We start from the raw sequence: 16,781 nt of genomic DNA on the forward strand, positions 1-16,781 counted from the left end.
CATTCATTTGACTATATACTGAGGTCAGATGGCAATATTTCTGTTTGCAGATGAATCTAAAGTGAGCTTTGTATTGCTGAAAATGTGCTGGCATAGCTTTCAACATAAAAATCTTCCTATAATAAATAACAATAAAGCATCATGCAATTTTTATCTTTGTAAATGTTCCCATGAAGAAATGTTCCCACTAGAAATGCACAAAAACTTATACAAATTACATAAACATTGTTAGAAAAAACTGAGGGATATTTTAAGGGTATTAATTATTAATGTTTTTCAATGTTAAGTATCATCAAAACTGCCTACCTGAGACAGTTCTGTTCTGCTTTTCATCCCTACACTGAATCTTCTGGATACATTTAGCTTTCTTTTTTTAAAAATAGGGCAGGGGGTAATAAAAAGTAAAAATAAATTAATGTTCCACACATCTGCATTTTCTTCCTGAAATCTGTGGAACTTTCTGGGTGTCACAGTGACATGTAGCATCATCATTCATGGTTTTCAGAATGCTAATTTCAGATTATTTAAATATTTTTTCTTCCCTGTGTGTTGATGATAGCATGTGATGTCAATTCTGCTTCAAACTAGTGGCAAAACAGAGCAATTTTGTTTGGCCATCTTGGAGTGTTTGTGGAGGGTGGTGCTGCCATTACCATTTTGCTGCAGCACCAGGAGGCCACCCCACTTTACCTGCTGCCTGCCTTTCTCTGCCAGCAGAGTCTACACACATTTCACACACTCTTAAGTTGTTCCACAATCACATTTTGATTGTATTCACAGTGCTAGAGAGATCTGCAGCTTTGCTTTGGTTGGTTTTAATGTGTTTTCAGCCTTTCCATGTTTGTTTATTACATTTGGTAAGTTCATTCACATGAAGGAGCACATCTGGGGGGGTATTTGTGTAGTAATGTCCCTCTTTAGGGCCATTGACTCTTTCAACCTTGAAAACCTGAATGTTTTCATGCAGATAATCTATTGCATGCATTGTTAGAGTGTGTGGAGCTAAATGTTAATATGGATGGGGTGCTAAATAGCATTGAGTAAGTAGGTTTGTCAGCTAAACCTATGCAGGAATATATATGTTATGTTCTACAAAAATACTGCAAAGGATTGGGAGACATAAAAAACGAAAAAGGGGAAAGCATTAGGAATTTATAAATGTAATGAAAATTTTTACCTCAACCCAACTGAAAAAAAAAAAAGAGTGGTTATTTTGAAACCCTTTTTAATGAAGAAATAATGGGGAGAGAAAAATTATACCATGTAGACCAATGCAATTTCCAAGAATTTGGAGCTACTAAGATTAAAGCCCAAGAATCTAAATGTGTTATTAGGAGGCTGTTGCAATTGCCCTCGCACTGCATGAGGAGAGGAGGACCAAACAACCAGCTCTACAAGGCAGGCAGACTGTGGTCAGGATTGGCGAGACAAATGTTTGTAAACGATTACATCACGTCTTGAGTGCTGAAATCTTGTAAGGATACTAGAAATACAGTTCAGTGGCTTTATAGTACCCAAGTTCATGTGGCTAACATGCCCTCAGTCAGAAGGAGACAAAAAGCAAAAGGATTTAAATACATCCTTACATATGCATACACAACTTTTTATGGCCTGTTTGACTTCTTATATAAAGGACACATCCTGTTCCTTTACAAACACTGGAATTGCAAAGTTAAGGAGGAGATTATGTAAAGTTTGACATATGTCTGCAAAGTTATTACTTTTTTCTATGCTACCTAAAAGCAGACAAGCCATGCAACTTCGACTGTCGAAACATTTGCTGCTTACAGCAGCACAATTTACCAGCAATAATAGAAAAACAGAGAAACAGTGTGCTTGCTACATAATAGTCACATATCTGGCAAACTGAATGCACCTGTTACATTGCTGGTTTTGACAGGAGGTGAGTGGATTTGCTATCACAGGTAAATACCAGCAAACAAAACCTAATTTGCTAAACATTGCACTATAGAGACAGTAGACCGTCAGGTCACTACTGAAAAATGACTTGGCTTAGCAAAAAGAACACTGATATTCCTTGCAGTGCCAAGACTGCCTTCCTCTCCACCTGCTCCTTCCTTTTGCATTCACAGTTGCAGATCTGGTCAACGTTCTGTGTTTTTTGACTTGGTTTTCTGTGTTGTTTTTTTCTTTTTTCTTTTCATTCAGTATTGATCCTTAGTGCAATGATGGGTAACAATATTGGAAAATGCAATCATTATCTCCCTCTATCTTCATAACTTACTACACTCCATAGTAAACAAACTGAGTAAACAAGGTCAACAAGAACAAAAGAAGCTGAGAAAATTTTCATTGCTTTCATTTGAATGAATTGTCCATCTGCTTTTTCAATTACAGCATAAAAGTAACTAAATGAGAGAACCGCTATGAAGTAACACTCAAAGAGAAAATTAAGCCTAGCTTTTTTCTTTTGTTCTCAAGAAAGAAGTTTTAATATTCAGAGGAGGTTTTCTAACATAAACCTGCTTTTTAGATTCTATCTTTTCTTCTGATTGAGAGAACTGGGGAAGAGACTGCTAGTTTGCATTGTAATAAAGAGAACACATAAACAGCACACAGTATAAAAACTACCAGTATGAGCCAAAGCCCTTTGAGACCCTAAGCATATGCTAAAATTTCAAACAGCCATGCCCAGAGTTAGCAGACAGTCAATCTCATTTTTGTATCTGCTGTAACTGCTTCAGAGATGAAGATACTATACATTATCAAACCCCAGGAGCTTTTCAAGCTTTACTTGAAAAGCAAGTGTTACATTATGGTTTTAAATTCTGAAACCTGCAGGGACTACAAAACAGAGTAAATTAGTTGGCTTGGTAAAAGATCCAGGACCTCATGTCATAGTGATGAAAGAATTTCTCAGGATTTCCAAACAACTGGTTCAGCCAGCTAGCAGAGGTATAAAAAAATATAAAGTGATTGATCTAACCCCACCTTTTTAAAATAGGTGGGAGGAGGGAAATAAGGAAAGAAGGAGGAAAAAAAGGCAGAGGGAGAAAAAGTACTTTTGTTTAAACACCAGATAAGGACTCAAGATGTCTATTTTTTCAAACCTGCAGAAATTTAAAATGGATATTTTTTTAAGCATCAAAAGAGACAGAACTGTATTATCACACAATAATAATCACTGTATTATTAACAAGAGGCAAGTGTGTATAGCAATTGAACTTTCATAAGAGCCTCCCTTACAATTCCAATCTGAAATTACAGTTGCATTCTCATATTTTACATTTGATCCAGACCCTTGACAATTACTTTAAGTTGTCGTTCCATGCTTAAGATTGTAGTAACTTTTTATGGTGAATATATACGCAGACAAAAATTGTCTAAGAGGAACATGAGCATGAGACTGATGAGCTGAAGGAAGTGGTCAACAAAATGAGCAAGAAGGTCTGAGCATATGAGTCAGTAATGCAGCTTCACGTATTAGATTTTTCACCCCTAAGTAGATTTCTCAAAGAAGTGTTGCTAAAATAACTGAGCACACAGGCTGACCTACAGAATATAGTTTTGCCATATAATGACTAAGACCTACAATAGAGGAAAGCTTATCTCCACTTTCATCCCCAGCAATTTAATTCAAGTGCAATCTCGGCCACTTCAAGCTTTGGTATTTCTCACTTTTGCTGCATTTTCTCTGAATGTTACCAATCATCTATGCAATTTCAGCTGCAAAACTAATCTTTGCAGTATATTACATGTAATATCTCCTTTTTAAAAACGGAAGCCCTTATGACCTCTATTGTATCTCAAGAACTTTTCATGATCTAATGGCAAATTGAAATATTTCCTTTTCCCAGTCCAAATATATTTCTCCTTTTTCAAATACCACCACCTTCTTTAGTGCAATGTGAGGCAAAATCTTTAAAAGGTTTCCTGTAACCTGATTAACATATTTGTAATTGCAAGAATTTCTAGAATTGCCACTAGCTTATGAAACAAAATCCAAATAACATGGAAGGATATTTGCACACAGGCACAGAGACATATCAGCCATATGACTCTAACATAAATACAGTCAAAGGCTCTCATTATTTGAAAATACTTTGTAAAAATTTATGCGTTGCCTTTCAGGAAAAAAAAATAAAGCAGATGCATGATATCACAATGAAAATTTTAATTTAACTTCTTAACAGAAGAAAGACATTTGTTGGGAAGGAATGCAGGATTAGACTCTACAATCATCCCAGTTAAAATATGCACAGACACACATTCACATGAGCACGTGAGCGCACACACACTTTGTTAAAGGATCTTCAGCTGAAGCAACTGTGATCTAATCTTCTCTAATGGAGCAGGAAGCCACTGATTCCAATTTTGGGTTTGGAGCAATTCTGTCACCCACAAGAAAAGTCATACTTGGAATGACTTTTTTTTTTTTGTCTGTGAAATGGCAAAAGGACTTTTTGTTTAAGGCAACATACTGAATGTATTTTGAAGCATTTCAAATTAACAGTTTCTGTAACAGAAACTAAAAGGGTGCAATCTAGCACAGAGCAGTTTCTCTAAGTTCAAACAGGATTTTTTAAATTGCTATTACGTATACATGCATTAATGATTATTCAGTGCTTCAAGATAGGAACTTCACTGCCCAGGAGGCTGTAATGTTCCAAATATAAACATCAGACTCCTGCAGCTTTCAAGATCCTATACATTGGCTTGCTCAGCTGAATTCTTCTGTCACACACAGCATCCATTATATATTAACTACACTTTCTTATTGCAGATGGCTGGTGATAAAACACAGTTAGTAATCCAGTATCTGTGCTTCTCAAAACGTTTTAAAAGAACAGCCTTATCAACAACAATTCATCCTGACTTAAATGAAAACAGAAATGGTACTAAAGGCCTCCACAGTGTCTAACCTAGAAGGAAATATAACCTCCTAAAAACAAACCAGTAACAACCAAATATTTTCATTGAAACAAAAAAAAAAACCCTGTTTCAGCAGTTGGTCAGTTGGCTTGTACAATGTGTGTTTTCTTTAAAGAGGTGATGAGATTCGGGGTGTGGGGGGAGGAAGTATTCTTTTTATTCCATGACTCATCCAGCATGAATCTCTTAAAGAAAGTGTTCCAGAAATAAAAAGTGATATTCAGAATAGTAGCATGCATGCAGATGAACTACTATATTCTGCAACACTGACTGAAAAAAGACCCTAAAGATTTAAACAGCCACCACACAAACAGAAATTTTATGGCATTTTTGGGTAAAATTATTTGTTTGTTTCCCTTTATGTTATATACAGTAATTTCCATGCCAATATATTAATTTCCTGTATAATTGAGAAGTTACTTAAAACAATAATAGGTTCAGAGGAGGCAGGGAGGGAAGGGAAAAAAAAAGAAAAAAGAAAGGTACAATTTTCTCCTTTTCCCCTCTCCCTTTTCTTTGTAAATTTTAATTTTAGCATTTCTTTGGGTTGTGCTTCTTCAATAAGGCCAAAGTATGGGCGCAGTGATTTTTTTGGTGCTGGGGGTGAAGGATTCGCTCTGCTCTCGGTTCCAGCCAGGCTCCCCGAGCCCTGAGGACCCGTGCTCACTGTCCCAGAACCGCAACATCACTGCGGCGTTCCCTCCGTGGAGCGGGGCAGGACACACACAGCAGCAGCAGCAGCAGCAGCAGCAGCTCTGCCCCTTCCCCTGGCTGAGAGCATCCCCACCTGCCCCAAGCACACCAGTCACCCCAGCCCCAGGGGCGGCCGCGGGGCCACCGCGCTCCAGGACAAGGCAGCTCCCGCGGCCGCCCACGATGCCAGGCCCAGGAAGGCGCGCTCATGGCGAGGTGGCCAAGCCAAGGGGACAGTGGCCAGTGGAGCCTTTCAAGGTAGAGGCGCAGCTCTGGCCATTAGCCACAGCAGAGCCCTCACGCTGAGCAGGACTAGGGGAGGCTCTCCCTCATCCGCGTGCAACATCAGCGCTGTGGCACTGAGAGCCACCCACCATTCCTCCTCTCGGAACGGCTGAGAATGGTCACAGCTGACTTTTATCTTATGCTAAATTATTAACTTGGCTATAAATGCAGGCAAAAGTTGCTTTGAGGTACAGATGTATGTTCTTAAGCACAAAACCACTCCGTATGATAACACTTAACAGAAATGTATTATTTTCATTGGCTTTTGGCTTACTCTATAAACACACTACATCATTTCGTAGGATTTTTATTACTATTATTATTACAATCCCATATTCCTATTCAACTTGAAATGATGAATGCAAAATCAATACAATAAGTAACAAACGTATCCACGGTGACCAAACAACAAATTCAAAAGCACAGCACGGTGAGTGAAAATTAGCAGTTCTTAAAACAATTACATCACAATTCAGTTGCACTGTAAAAGAACGGCTCATGAATTTAGAAGGGTTACAATGAGCTTAATTATTTGAAAGATCAGCTCAAAAAGTAAAATACACATAGTAGGATGTAAGATAAAGGAAGAATATCTTATTGGAGGCTACAGCTTTAAAGAGAGAGAGAAACATGATGGCACATTCCTGAATTTAGTAACTTCTCTCTCTGATAGTTAAAAAACTCCCTTCACCCTTCACCTAACACTTGCTCTATAACAATTATACTATCAGAAGGTTAGGTCTTACTTTCCATGATAATTTTCAGTTTTTCTTTCAACCTTAATGCTGCACACATGCATTCCCACTATGCCACCTCACATCAGCAGCAATTCAACAAGAAGGCCCAGAAAAGTAAACAAGATGCATAGAAACATACAGAAAAATGCTTTCCTTTTCTTCCCTTTCTATGCTTATGTGGCCCAATAGTTGCATGTTTGGATTTAAAAAATAACCAAACAAAACAACAACGCCCCCAAAAAATCCTACAGAATTCTTTATCAATATTTAAAGGAAAGTACTTTTAATTTTTCCCTTAGAAAAATAAAATTCCAATATTGTCTATGTGATGGCTGTAGCCATTTGAAATCAAAGTAGGTGCACGATGTACGCAGTGAGGCTTTCATCTGGCTCAGTGCAATACTGCTTTGTGCAGTAACAGGGACAGGTGAGATTACAGATGTTCTTGCTTCTCACTGACAGTGCAAGAAAATACCCAGAGTAACCACAGGTAAATATCCCACAGCTCATGCCTTCTTATGCAAAAGACAAGAACGATTATGCTCATTTAAAACTTAATACTGAAGGAGACTTCAGACTGAACACAGCAGACAGAGAACCTGCCTAGCAGAAACTTTCAGCTCTGCTCTCAGTAGTGAAATTCACTACAAAGCACACCACAGTTTTTTTTCCATTTAAGAACTTGTGTTGCACCACAAAACAAATAAGCACATGATACAGTGATTTTTATTTTTTCAAAGTAACTCCAAAAAAAGTTAGATCATCACTACATGCTTCTAAAAATTACAGACAGAGAAAAAATTTAAAAATCAAATACCATGCAGCTAACATATACCTAATACCCTAACTCTATAACTTCAGAAAACTGCAACTTCTAATCCCACACAAGAAAAACTGATTGTTAAAAAAAGCCAACCAACCAAAAAAACCAAAAAACAATCCATCTTGCACTTGCAGTTCTGTTGAAGGTAGAAAAATACTGGAAAGAGATGAATAGCAAGTTAACCTGGCTTCTTTAATGGTGAAGAGACTTAATCCAAATTACTCAAACCTAAAAACATATTGTTTGCCTATTCCTCCTCAGCCTTTTGAAAATGTAGTAAAGAGAAAATATTGAAAATTTATCTTTGAAAGGCACACTGAACAGTTCTCATAACTCAACCAATTTGTATATATCTTTCTAGTAGGTTAGTTTACATCTAAATCTATTGGCTTTCATAATTGATGTATTTCACTGTTAAAGACAAATCACATATACGTACATAGTCTTTAGTTTTATGAAAATAAGAAGACAGTGTTTAACATGGCAAAAGGCATAGTACTTTTTTGACAGAGCTGAGAATATTACAAAAGTTCTTCCCTTAAAGCTTGAAGTGAACTCCTGATTCAATATTTAATGAAACTGAGAAAGCTGCTGAATGTCCCAGAAATCCTTAACTCCCTGCTCTCTGTTCATTCTAAGTACTATGCTGCTATAAATTAACAGTGAGACTAGATGAGATTTCAAGAAGCCAAGAATAGCATTTTTCCATCACACCACCAAATTCTTTATTTTGTTTTTCTTTGCTCTTTAACAGCACTAACTTGCAGCATTATATTGCAATCGTACATCCCAGCCCAGTACTGCAGCACTACATTGCTCAGACATAGCTCTACACTCCAGCATGTTTTTAGGGTATGCAGCCAGCTCAGCTGTAAGCTGAAGGAAGATTTCTGTCAAGCAAGAAAACTAAACTCTGCACAAATATTTAACAGCTCCAAGACCCCTAAAGGCTTAAAATAATATGCATTTTGTGGCACGCTAGGAGCCAACTCCACACCGGTGATGTGCACAATGCAGAGTACTCGGCAATCGCAGCACTGCAAATAAAACACTGTTTCCCCTTTATACCTTGGAATTCTTCAAACTAAAAGCTGAATGAAATACTGAGGTTTGCTGTGCCTCCCCAGCACTGACAGTGCACTAGCAGCTCGCCCATTACATTAAGTTCGTCTAAAACTTCCCATGCCTCACAAGCATTTCTCATCCCCTCTCAGCAGACGAAACACAAGTTCATTTAAAACAAACCTAGCATGAGTTCATCTTATCTAGCTTGTTTTTCAAACCGGTAGAACTACGCAGTAGCCCACTCAAACAGAAAATTTCCCAGACAATGGAATCCTTTCAAACTGCACAGCCGGCAGGATTCCCCAGTTGTCAGTTTTAGGTGCGTGCCAGCACGAAATGTTCTTGAATCCGAAATCCGTAATAATCACTCCTATTGATAATGTGAGCAGCAGCAGAATTACATCACGGTTAACACTTACCAAAATACATTATGTTTCTCATTAATCATGCAGTCAGGATCCCACGGCTGTGTATTCAGCATTAGCTCCTGCACAGGGCTGACATGTAAAACAGAGCTTTTTCATTCTACATTATGTGGAAATTTCCCAGCACGAGAAGCGTGAGAGAGCAGTGTGCCTCCTCAGGATGAGCGCTTTGCAGGCAGTCTTATCCCTGATACAATCCCTGTCTGATTTAGCGTTTACTCCGGCTGCATGCTGCACTGCCCATTCTTACTGTAATCTGACTCCTCCTTCTGATGTCCTTGCTGTGCCTGTGACATCAGGACTAAGAGTACTACAAACAGATCTTTTCGTTTCGAGCTCGCAACGACATGCTCTTATACCCTGGTTAACCTAACTCTGGTTTGGACAAAAAAAAAAAAAAATAAATAAGCCCTTCTAAAATTATACAGGCTGGGTTTTTTTTTTTCTTGGCAGTAAACGCGTCTAGTGACATAACGTGCTCAATTACATAATAGATGGGAAAGACAAAGCATATATTGTTAGTGTATTTTTCTTTGAAGGGCAGGCTCCAGGAGAAGCTTTGAGTGCCTCAATATCCCAACTTCAATAGAAGATAAAGATGCCTGGCACTTTGCAAGACCATATACCCCTTAAGACTTTTTTTTTTTTTTTTAATCAATAGTTCCACTTCAATAAACAATTTCAACCCCAATGTTGGATAAAAAACAAGTCTGTTTCTATTTTTTAAAAAGCAGCTGGCAAATAGGTAGTTCAATTTCAATACAGCTGAACTGATTTTTTAAACGACAATTTCTTCACCTGAATAACAAAGCATGAAGACAGGAGACATATGACAAAAGGATCTGCGATGGAGTTTATAACCTTTCACCCTCCAGGTCTCTAGTTGCTTTCTGGCCCAGGTTGATGAGTCATTAGCAGCTGGTAAGCATTCTATTATTCTGCGGCAAATGGAGTGGTCCAAAGTTTGTAAATAGGTCCCCACGCAATCCCCGATGCTACACAAACCAGTAGCAGCTTCAGAGGAAGAAGGACCAAAGAAACACCAGAGTACTGTCAACCATGTATGTGGCAGTGCCTCGGGATGGATCCAACAACATGCTAGTGCAGCAGTGTGGTGCAGACAATGTGGTCTGTATTTATGCACACATGTCTCCTCTCTGAATCAATAGAGGACATTGGTTTCCTGCTGTCAGTCTGGCATGTATCAGTGATAATACACTTATACTAAATAAAGGTAAAAAGTAATGGACAGTATGCTGAAGTGTTTATTTCATTATAATAGGATCTAATGGGATGAATGCTTTCATTCTACAGGAAAGAGGATGACAGGTATAATTCATTTAAAGCCTCACTTCTTATTTGTAAAACCACCACACAGTAAGTACTATTTCATGAGGTCCAATCACTTCAGGCAAAATTATCACAGCAGCACAGCAGCCAAGGAACGCTCCACTTGCAGCAGCAGGGGTAAGAGCCGTGGTGTACAGTGCCGCATGCATCTCTCAGCAAGAGTCCTCTGCAGCATTGCCCTCGTGAGGTTTCGTGCCGCCTGTATGAATGCTGCTGAGATTAAACACTGACGGGGAACTGGGGCACCAATTTCAGTCCTGTCCCCCACCGGCAGTCCCACTGCTATTCATTTCTGGTACCTAGCCTTTCTCAGTGCCCTTTCTTATTTCAGCTTGCCCCTAGCAAGAGGCAAGCCCTGAAACAAGAGATCCATGGTACACATAAACTCCCAAATAAGTGCTGCTTCACGACTGAAAAGCACACAGTGCAGGAGTGCACTTTGAGGCCACAGTGCAGAAGGGAGGAAGACCAAATCTTTTTGTGTGGGTCAAACTGACCAACAATGTAAGTTAAGCAGATCTTAAATCACAGTGAAGAAATGCCATCTAAAAATCCCTGGAGGAGAAAAAAAAGCTGTTTAGAACTCACGGCCTATGTTTCAGCTACGTAATAGGGACAGCACATAACAGAGGGTTTCCCAGCATATTCCTTTCATTTATTTCATCATTACAATGCTCATTCACTTCTAAAACACAGGGAAGGGCACCTCACTAAAAGGGAAAATACCATCCTCAAAGACTGGTTTAAAATATCAGCTGAAACACTCTAATGTTCCCTGAGCAGTAGGTATAAGCTACTACCAGGAGCCTTCTGCAGCACAAGCATTCCCTCCTCTCCCTTCATGGAGGGTAAAAGCTCAGAGAATCAATTCTCTGTGAAATCCTTCAGCTCCTTTTCCAGCTCTGAAGTGCTTTTGCGGAGGCACTGCGTGACGTCCTTTGAGACAGTCTGCACCCAGGCACAGCATTTGCCTGTTAAGCTGCATTTACGCTATCACAGAAAAAAAGGATTGGGGTTATTCTGCCAGGAGTCAAACTCTGCAAGATGTAGGCTACCTCAATGTTCCACCAAGCCAACATGCCTCCTGATTCATGCCATGGGAACAGAATGCTCACGTCTGTGCAGATGTGCTATTAGTGCTCAGGCAAGGACCCTGCTGCCTTTAAACATCCCCTTCTTGAAATGCTGTTCTGCTACAATACCTGTACCAGTTTGGTGGTGTCTGATGGCAGGTCAGATCCTTAGGTAATGTAAACACCAAAGTGCCTCGTGTTCTGACTGACATGTTCTCCACTACTTGGCTCTGAATGTTACCTCTAGTTTTGTTTTGCCCTGTAGGATGTAAAACAAGAAGGACAACCTCCCTCCTCCCTATTGCATCTTATTTGTGTTCTGAAAGTAAGTATGCAATTAAAGTAAACAAAGAAACTGGAACAAGAACTTCAATTTCTTTTCATTTCAACTACAGAAATGCACGGTAGGAGGGAAAAATCACTGGAAAGCTTTCACAGCCCAAATTCACATACTCTATGACAAACTCTGCTTTCACTCACACACATACAACATTGATAAGCTGCAAAAAGAAGTAGAGCTTCAAGCAAGGAAGAAAAAATAAATTTTATTCCCTGAGTGGGATATTGTCACTGTCAGTGAAAGCAAGGTTTAGTTTAGTAATTGCAATCCCAAATGGCTGGTGTTTTAATGCAAGCACTGAGGATTCTGCTGAGAACAGCTGTAGGGAAGTACGGTCAGGAGCAGCAAACACTTATGTGTGCCTGGAGATTTGAGTAGACCCAGCCTGTGCATGCAGGATCATGCAGAATGAATGAGCAAATTAGTCCATGATGTCAGCCCATGGTGCAAACTCTCCAACCATCAACAAGCCGGCACTGGTTAACCAGCATTTTACTTTGCTACAGATACCGGTGAACTGCAAAATTATCATATTTTCATGCATGGTTCACATAGCATAAACATAACAAGAATAAAATTAATTCTCCTAAACCAGCTAGCCCTCATTCTTATTTCTAATAAAAGAGTCAACTTCTACTCCCTGAAATCCTCTTTTCCAACAACCTGTTTCTTTTTTCATAACAGCATCTCTACCTTAAGTTCTTCTGCCCTTTCTCCCCTTGGTAAAAGTTTTGCCACAAAGGGCAGATTTTCAAAACACAGAACAACCCACAAGATGTCATCTCCTTGGAATAAACAAAACGCATGAAGCAGACATGGCCCAGAAGTACAGCACAGGCCTTATACTTGTCCCGACCTGGGAAAGCTACAGGTTATTCCCCACACCTGACTTGATCTAGAGACAGAGGGCCAACTTCATAAAGTAGCTCCTCTGTTCTGTGCTTTCTACTGATTTTTATCTATCCAATGATTTAAGCAATGCTTCCATAATAAGTATTAAAGCCACTCACAGGCAAGACTGTTGCAGAGACTAATTAATATTTAACATTAATGCACCCAGTTAACTCTCTAGGATTCCTGGAAAACCCTCTTCCAGTCTTGAACTCTCCCATGAGGCAACTAATATTAGATTTATACCCAAACTATTACCAATTGGCTTTGATGAATGCCAGTTACTGAGGCTGACCACAGATCATCTCTTGCAAATGCAGAAGCAGATCGAGGAACTCTTTGCCAGCAGAAGTATAACAGTAGTCAACAAATACACTAGTGATACAACATTTTAAGTCTATGCATCATGTGCAGTAGTCTAAAAGATGTCATACAACTCAGAGATTTCCAGATTTTCCTAAAATAATTTTTGTCTACTGTACAGAGAAAGTTATTAGGAACAAAAATTTATTGTGGAAACATTCATTTCTGAAAATAAAATGGGAGAAACAATCCAAATCACACTTGGCCTATTAATTCATCAAATGCATCCCAAAACTAAAAGATTGTTGCAAGCAAAGTGGGTCTAGAATTTCTAGATAATTTGAAATTTATGTATTGAAGTTGTTTCATTCCTATTAGTGACCACAGTGCAGAAAGAAAGAACAGCAAACAAACCACAGCTTTGTAAGCCTCCAAAAGTAATTGAAAATGTTTCCAAGCACACATATTTTTGTGCCTCAAATCAAATATACTAAGTACATCAGCTAGAAGTTTGGTTTGTTTTTATTTTGAAGCCATCTGGAGCAGTTTAAGACATACTACACAATAACGCAGATTTTGTAATTCATTACTAATCTCCTGAGGTTACACTAAAGGATAAGAAGGGAAGGAGCAAGTTACATTTGTATATTTTAAACAACCACATAGGCTCATCTTTGGTTTTGAACATTCTTCACGGGCTAAAACTACCAAATGTGTTTTTTACCCTTGACTCAGAAGTGTCACTTCTGGAAATGTGCAATATTTGTCACCATGAATACCATTTAACTGCAGCAGTACCCGAAGGAACTCTGTAGCACAACACATGAATACAACTGGAGGAACTTAATTAATCTTCCTGTCACTTCCATGATGCTTTTCATTAGTTTAGCTGCTATCTGATCAACTGCTCCTTTCTCTATTGGAAATGGCTAACCAGAACCTCCTATAAAAGCATTTTCAAGAGGTAAACAGGCTCACTTTTGATTCTGAGAGCCTCTACAAAGCTTTGCCAAGCAGACTTTATCAGTTCAGTAACAGTACTTACAGCACTGCTCTTTTTAAGCAACTGGGATTTTCCACATACACAGCTTAAGAAATATAAATAGAAAAATATGCTTTTTTCTAAGCTTAAAGCTACTACTTCTGGTATTTTGTAGTTTAAACACAGATAACATGTAGCAATTGAAAGGTCATATTCTTCTGAATTTCCTTCCCATAGGCATGGATAGTTATAAAACAAAAAAGCAGAATGTAGCCAACATAAAACCAAACCCACATTTTGGGCACTGTTGCTGCTAATTGTTTCACTAAATGCCCACTCCTGTCATCTTCTGCTCCTAAGCATGGGACAAGATTTAAGTTAATAAATGTGAATGAATACACAACTGGTGCAGAAGATTCTTTGACTATGTATATTAAACAGAAATACAGTCTTAAAAGCAAACAAGACCAAGAAGCTTGTCTGCATGCATGTCAAATATATTTTCAAACACACCCACACACAAAATGTAATTTTTTTCCCCTCAAAAATGAAAACTAGAATTGATGACAACACAATGTCCAACCTGCATAATCCTTCCTTTCTCCCTCTTCCCATTTTATTTCTGTACAGCTTTCAGAACAATTTCTCTAACATGTGGGGTTTGAGCATATGACAAGCAGAAAATTCATCACTACCTCTTGTGAGGTGAATGATTAATTAATGTTTCACTATTTCTGTCCACCTTTCCAACACTCTCTACAATTTTGCAATATACCTTGTAGACTTATCACCAAATCCAGACATTGTATTCTCACAATTTAAAAAACTTAAATTTAGAAATCCAGATGTTGTACTAAAAAGTTTTGGATTTCATACTCAGGATTTTTTTATTTTTACACTCTGATTTACAATATGCATCTGCTGATCTATGAATGGATGCATTTTGCATTTCTGATTATAGGATCAAATGGCCAAAACTATGCACTTCTATTATTTCTATAATATTTTTTATCAATCAACTTATAAGCCTGAAATAAAAAAAAATTAGTATATAGTAAACTCATTACTCATTCTGCCGGCTTTTACTGTGTTTGATTAACCTAAAATAACAATTTATTATATTATTAATTAGAGATCACATAATTTAGTTTAAAATTATAAAAAGCAATCATTGCACAGGTATCAGCCTATGTTTTAAGGTGGGAATGTTTGTTTGAGGGTCTTTTTGGGTGGGGTTTTTTGTTGCTTGTTTGGTTTTGAGTTAAGTGTTCTTTTTTCCCCTTCAAAAAGGTGCATCAAAGAACTGGAGATTTTCTCAACACTTCATTTAGGACTCTTGTGTGCAAATTGTCCAGGACTGTTGAATTTAAATAGCCTTTAGTTCAAGCAGCTGCTGCTTTACATCTTCCTTTCTTTCCTCCAGGCGTTTTGGAAAGTGCCTTAGCACACTCATTACATGGAGACTGCATCAAGCATTTTTCAAAATACAGGATAAAAATCTTTTTTTACCACTTATGGTGCTTTCACATCACTCGTAACAATCTTACTATCTCCATCTAGTGGCTTATATGATTAGGACTTTTGCTATTAATACACTAAAATCTTTTTATTGACCTTTGCCTTGCCAGCTGCAGAATTTTCATTTCCTACTTCCGGCTTTCCCTATAAATTTTCCATACTTCTTACTTCTAATTTATATTGATTAGTATTTGATTCCTCTTTTATAATTTTGTTCCAAGTTGTGTTTTAAACTCTAGCTGCTCTGCCAATTTTGTGGCTGAACCAGAAAAGACTTCTAACTAAAGTTTGCCATTTTCTGAACATGAAACAACTTTTTTAGTCATCTAGTGACCTCTAGTAATCTAAGACAGCATCAATTTTCCTCCCAAGGCTTTTTTTTAGCTCTTTCCTTCCCAAACATTTCTGCTTCTAATTTTCCTATAAGAAATATCTTGAACCATAAAATCTGCAACCGATTTTATCTGTATTCTGTTTGCTCCTATAGAACATTAAAAATAAATCCCTTTCCATACCCTTAAGTACCTAAAGGGAAGTATTTCAAGATACATGCACAAAAAACAGATTCCTTCATTTTTTTAATACTGTTTAAAGAAGAAAAGGGAAAAAAGAAAAGTAGCAATGCAGTATGATTTTAAGTTTCCCCGTGATCATGAAGGCACTGAGCTGTGGTTTAAGTACTTAACTGCAAGATGAAAATGGCAGCATGAGCAGTCCCAGTGTGAATGGGTGCAAAGCAGTTTGCTTTCTATACTGGATCAATCAGTATAGAAAAGGAGGCTGGAGCACAGACCTGCAGCCAGACAGGGACACAAACACTGTCAGCTGCACAAATTACAACTTCCCTCCTGCTTTGGAGAGCTGAGATACTTTGCAGCAGCACCCAAAGCAATTGCAAGGTGCCAGCACCACATTTGCAACTAAGAAGAGGCAGGAGCTTCAGGCATGTCCTGCTTTAATGACCTTAAGAGATAGCACCTCAACTAAAGTAGCCAGTGCTACAGACACCTCCTGAGGCAACGATAAATTGCAATCTGACACGATAAATTGTAATCTGACAGGAAGGAATTTCATCTCCAGTGGCATAGAAACAGTTAAACTGACCTCACAGAAAATACTATTGCTGCATCCGACTTCCTCTCTCATATTCAAGGAAAAACTGTTTTAGCTAAAACTATCAAAGGAAATGCAAGTGAGGAAGTGCCATGCAAGAAGAGGAGAAGACACAATGGCAGCAGGCAAGACACTAATTTGAGGCTATAAAAGGATGCAAGTAATAGCACAGTATTCAACTTTTTATGAGATTGTTTTTAAATCTGTATTAGATTTATTCACAGCAGCACTGAATTTGATAGGCCTGTCCAGGTGTAAGCACTTTGTAATTCTACACATGCAAGCTCCAC

The 16,781-nt window shown here is 38.3% G+C and overlaps 1 protein-coding gene across 3 annotated transcripts in view; it reads right to left on the reverse strand.

Annotated features, from left to right (window-relative positions):
- ZNF385D (zinc finger protein 385D) overlaps positions 1-16,781 on the reverse strand; it is a 412,526-nt gene that overhangs the window by 158,196 nt on the left and 237,549 nt on the right. Inside the window, exon 1 of one of the 3 annotated variants that reach the window (XM_059473359.1) lies at positions 8,916-9,106. The exons of the other annotated variants lie outside the window; for them this stretch is intronic. Within the exon in view, the coding sequence (XP_059329342.1) occupies positions 8,916-8,937 (22 nt within the window). The 5' untranslated portion in view covers positions 8,938-9,106. Of the gene's footprint in view, positions 1-8,915; positions 9,107-16,781 lie in introns of those variants that run through there. 3 annotated transcript variants of the gene reach the window in all.

The sequence above is a fragment of the Ammospiza nelsoni genome, chromosome 1 (genome assembly GCF_027579445.1).
Source record: "Ammospiza nelsoni isolate bAmmNel1 chromosome 1, bAmmNel1.pri, whole genome shotgun sequence".
NCBI lineage: Eukaryota > Metazoa > Chordata > Aves > Passeriformes > Passerellidae > Ammospiza > Ammospiza nelsoni.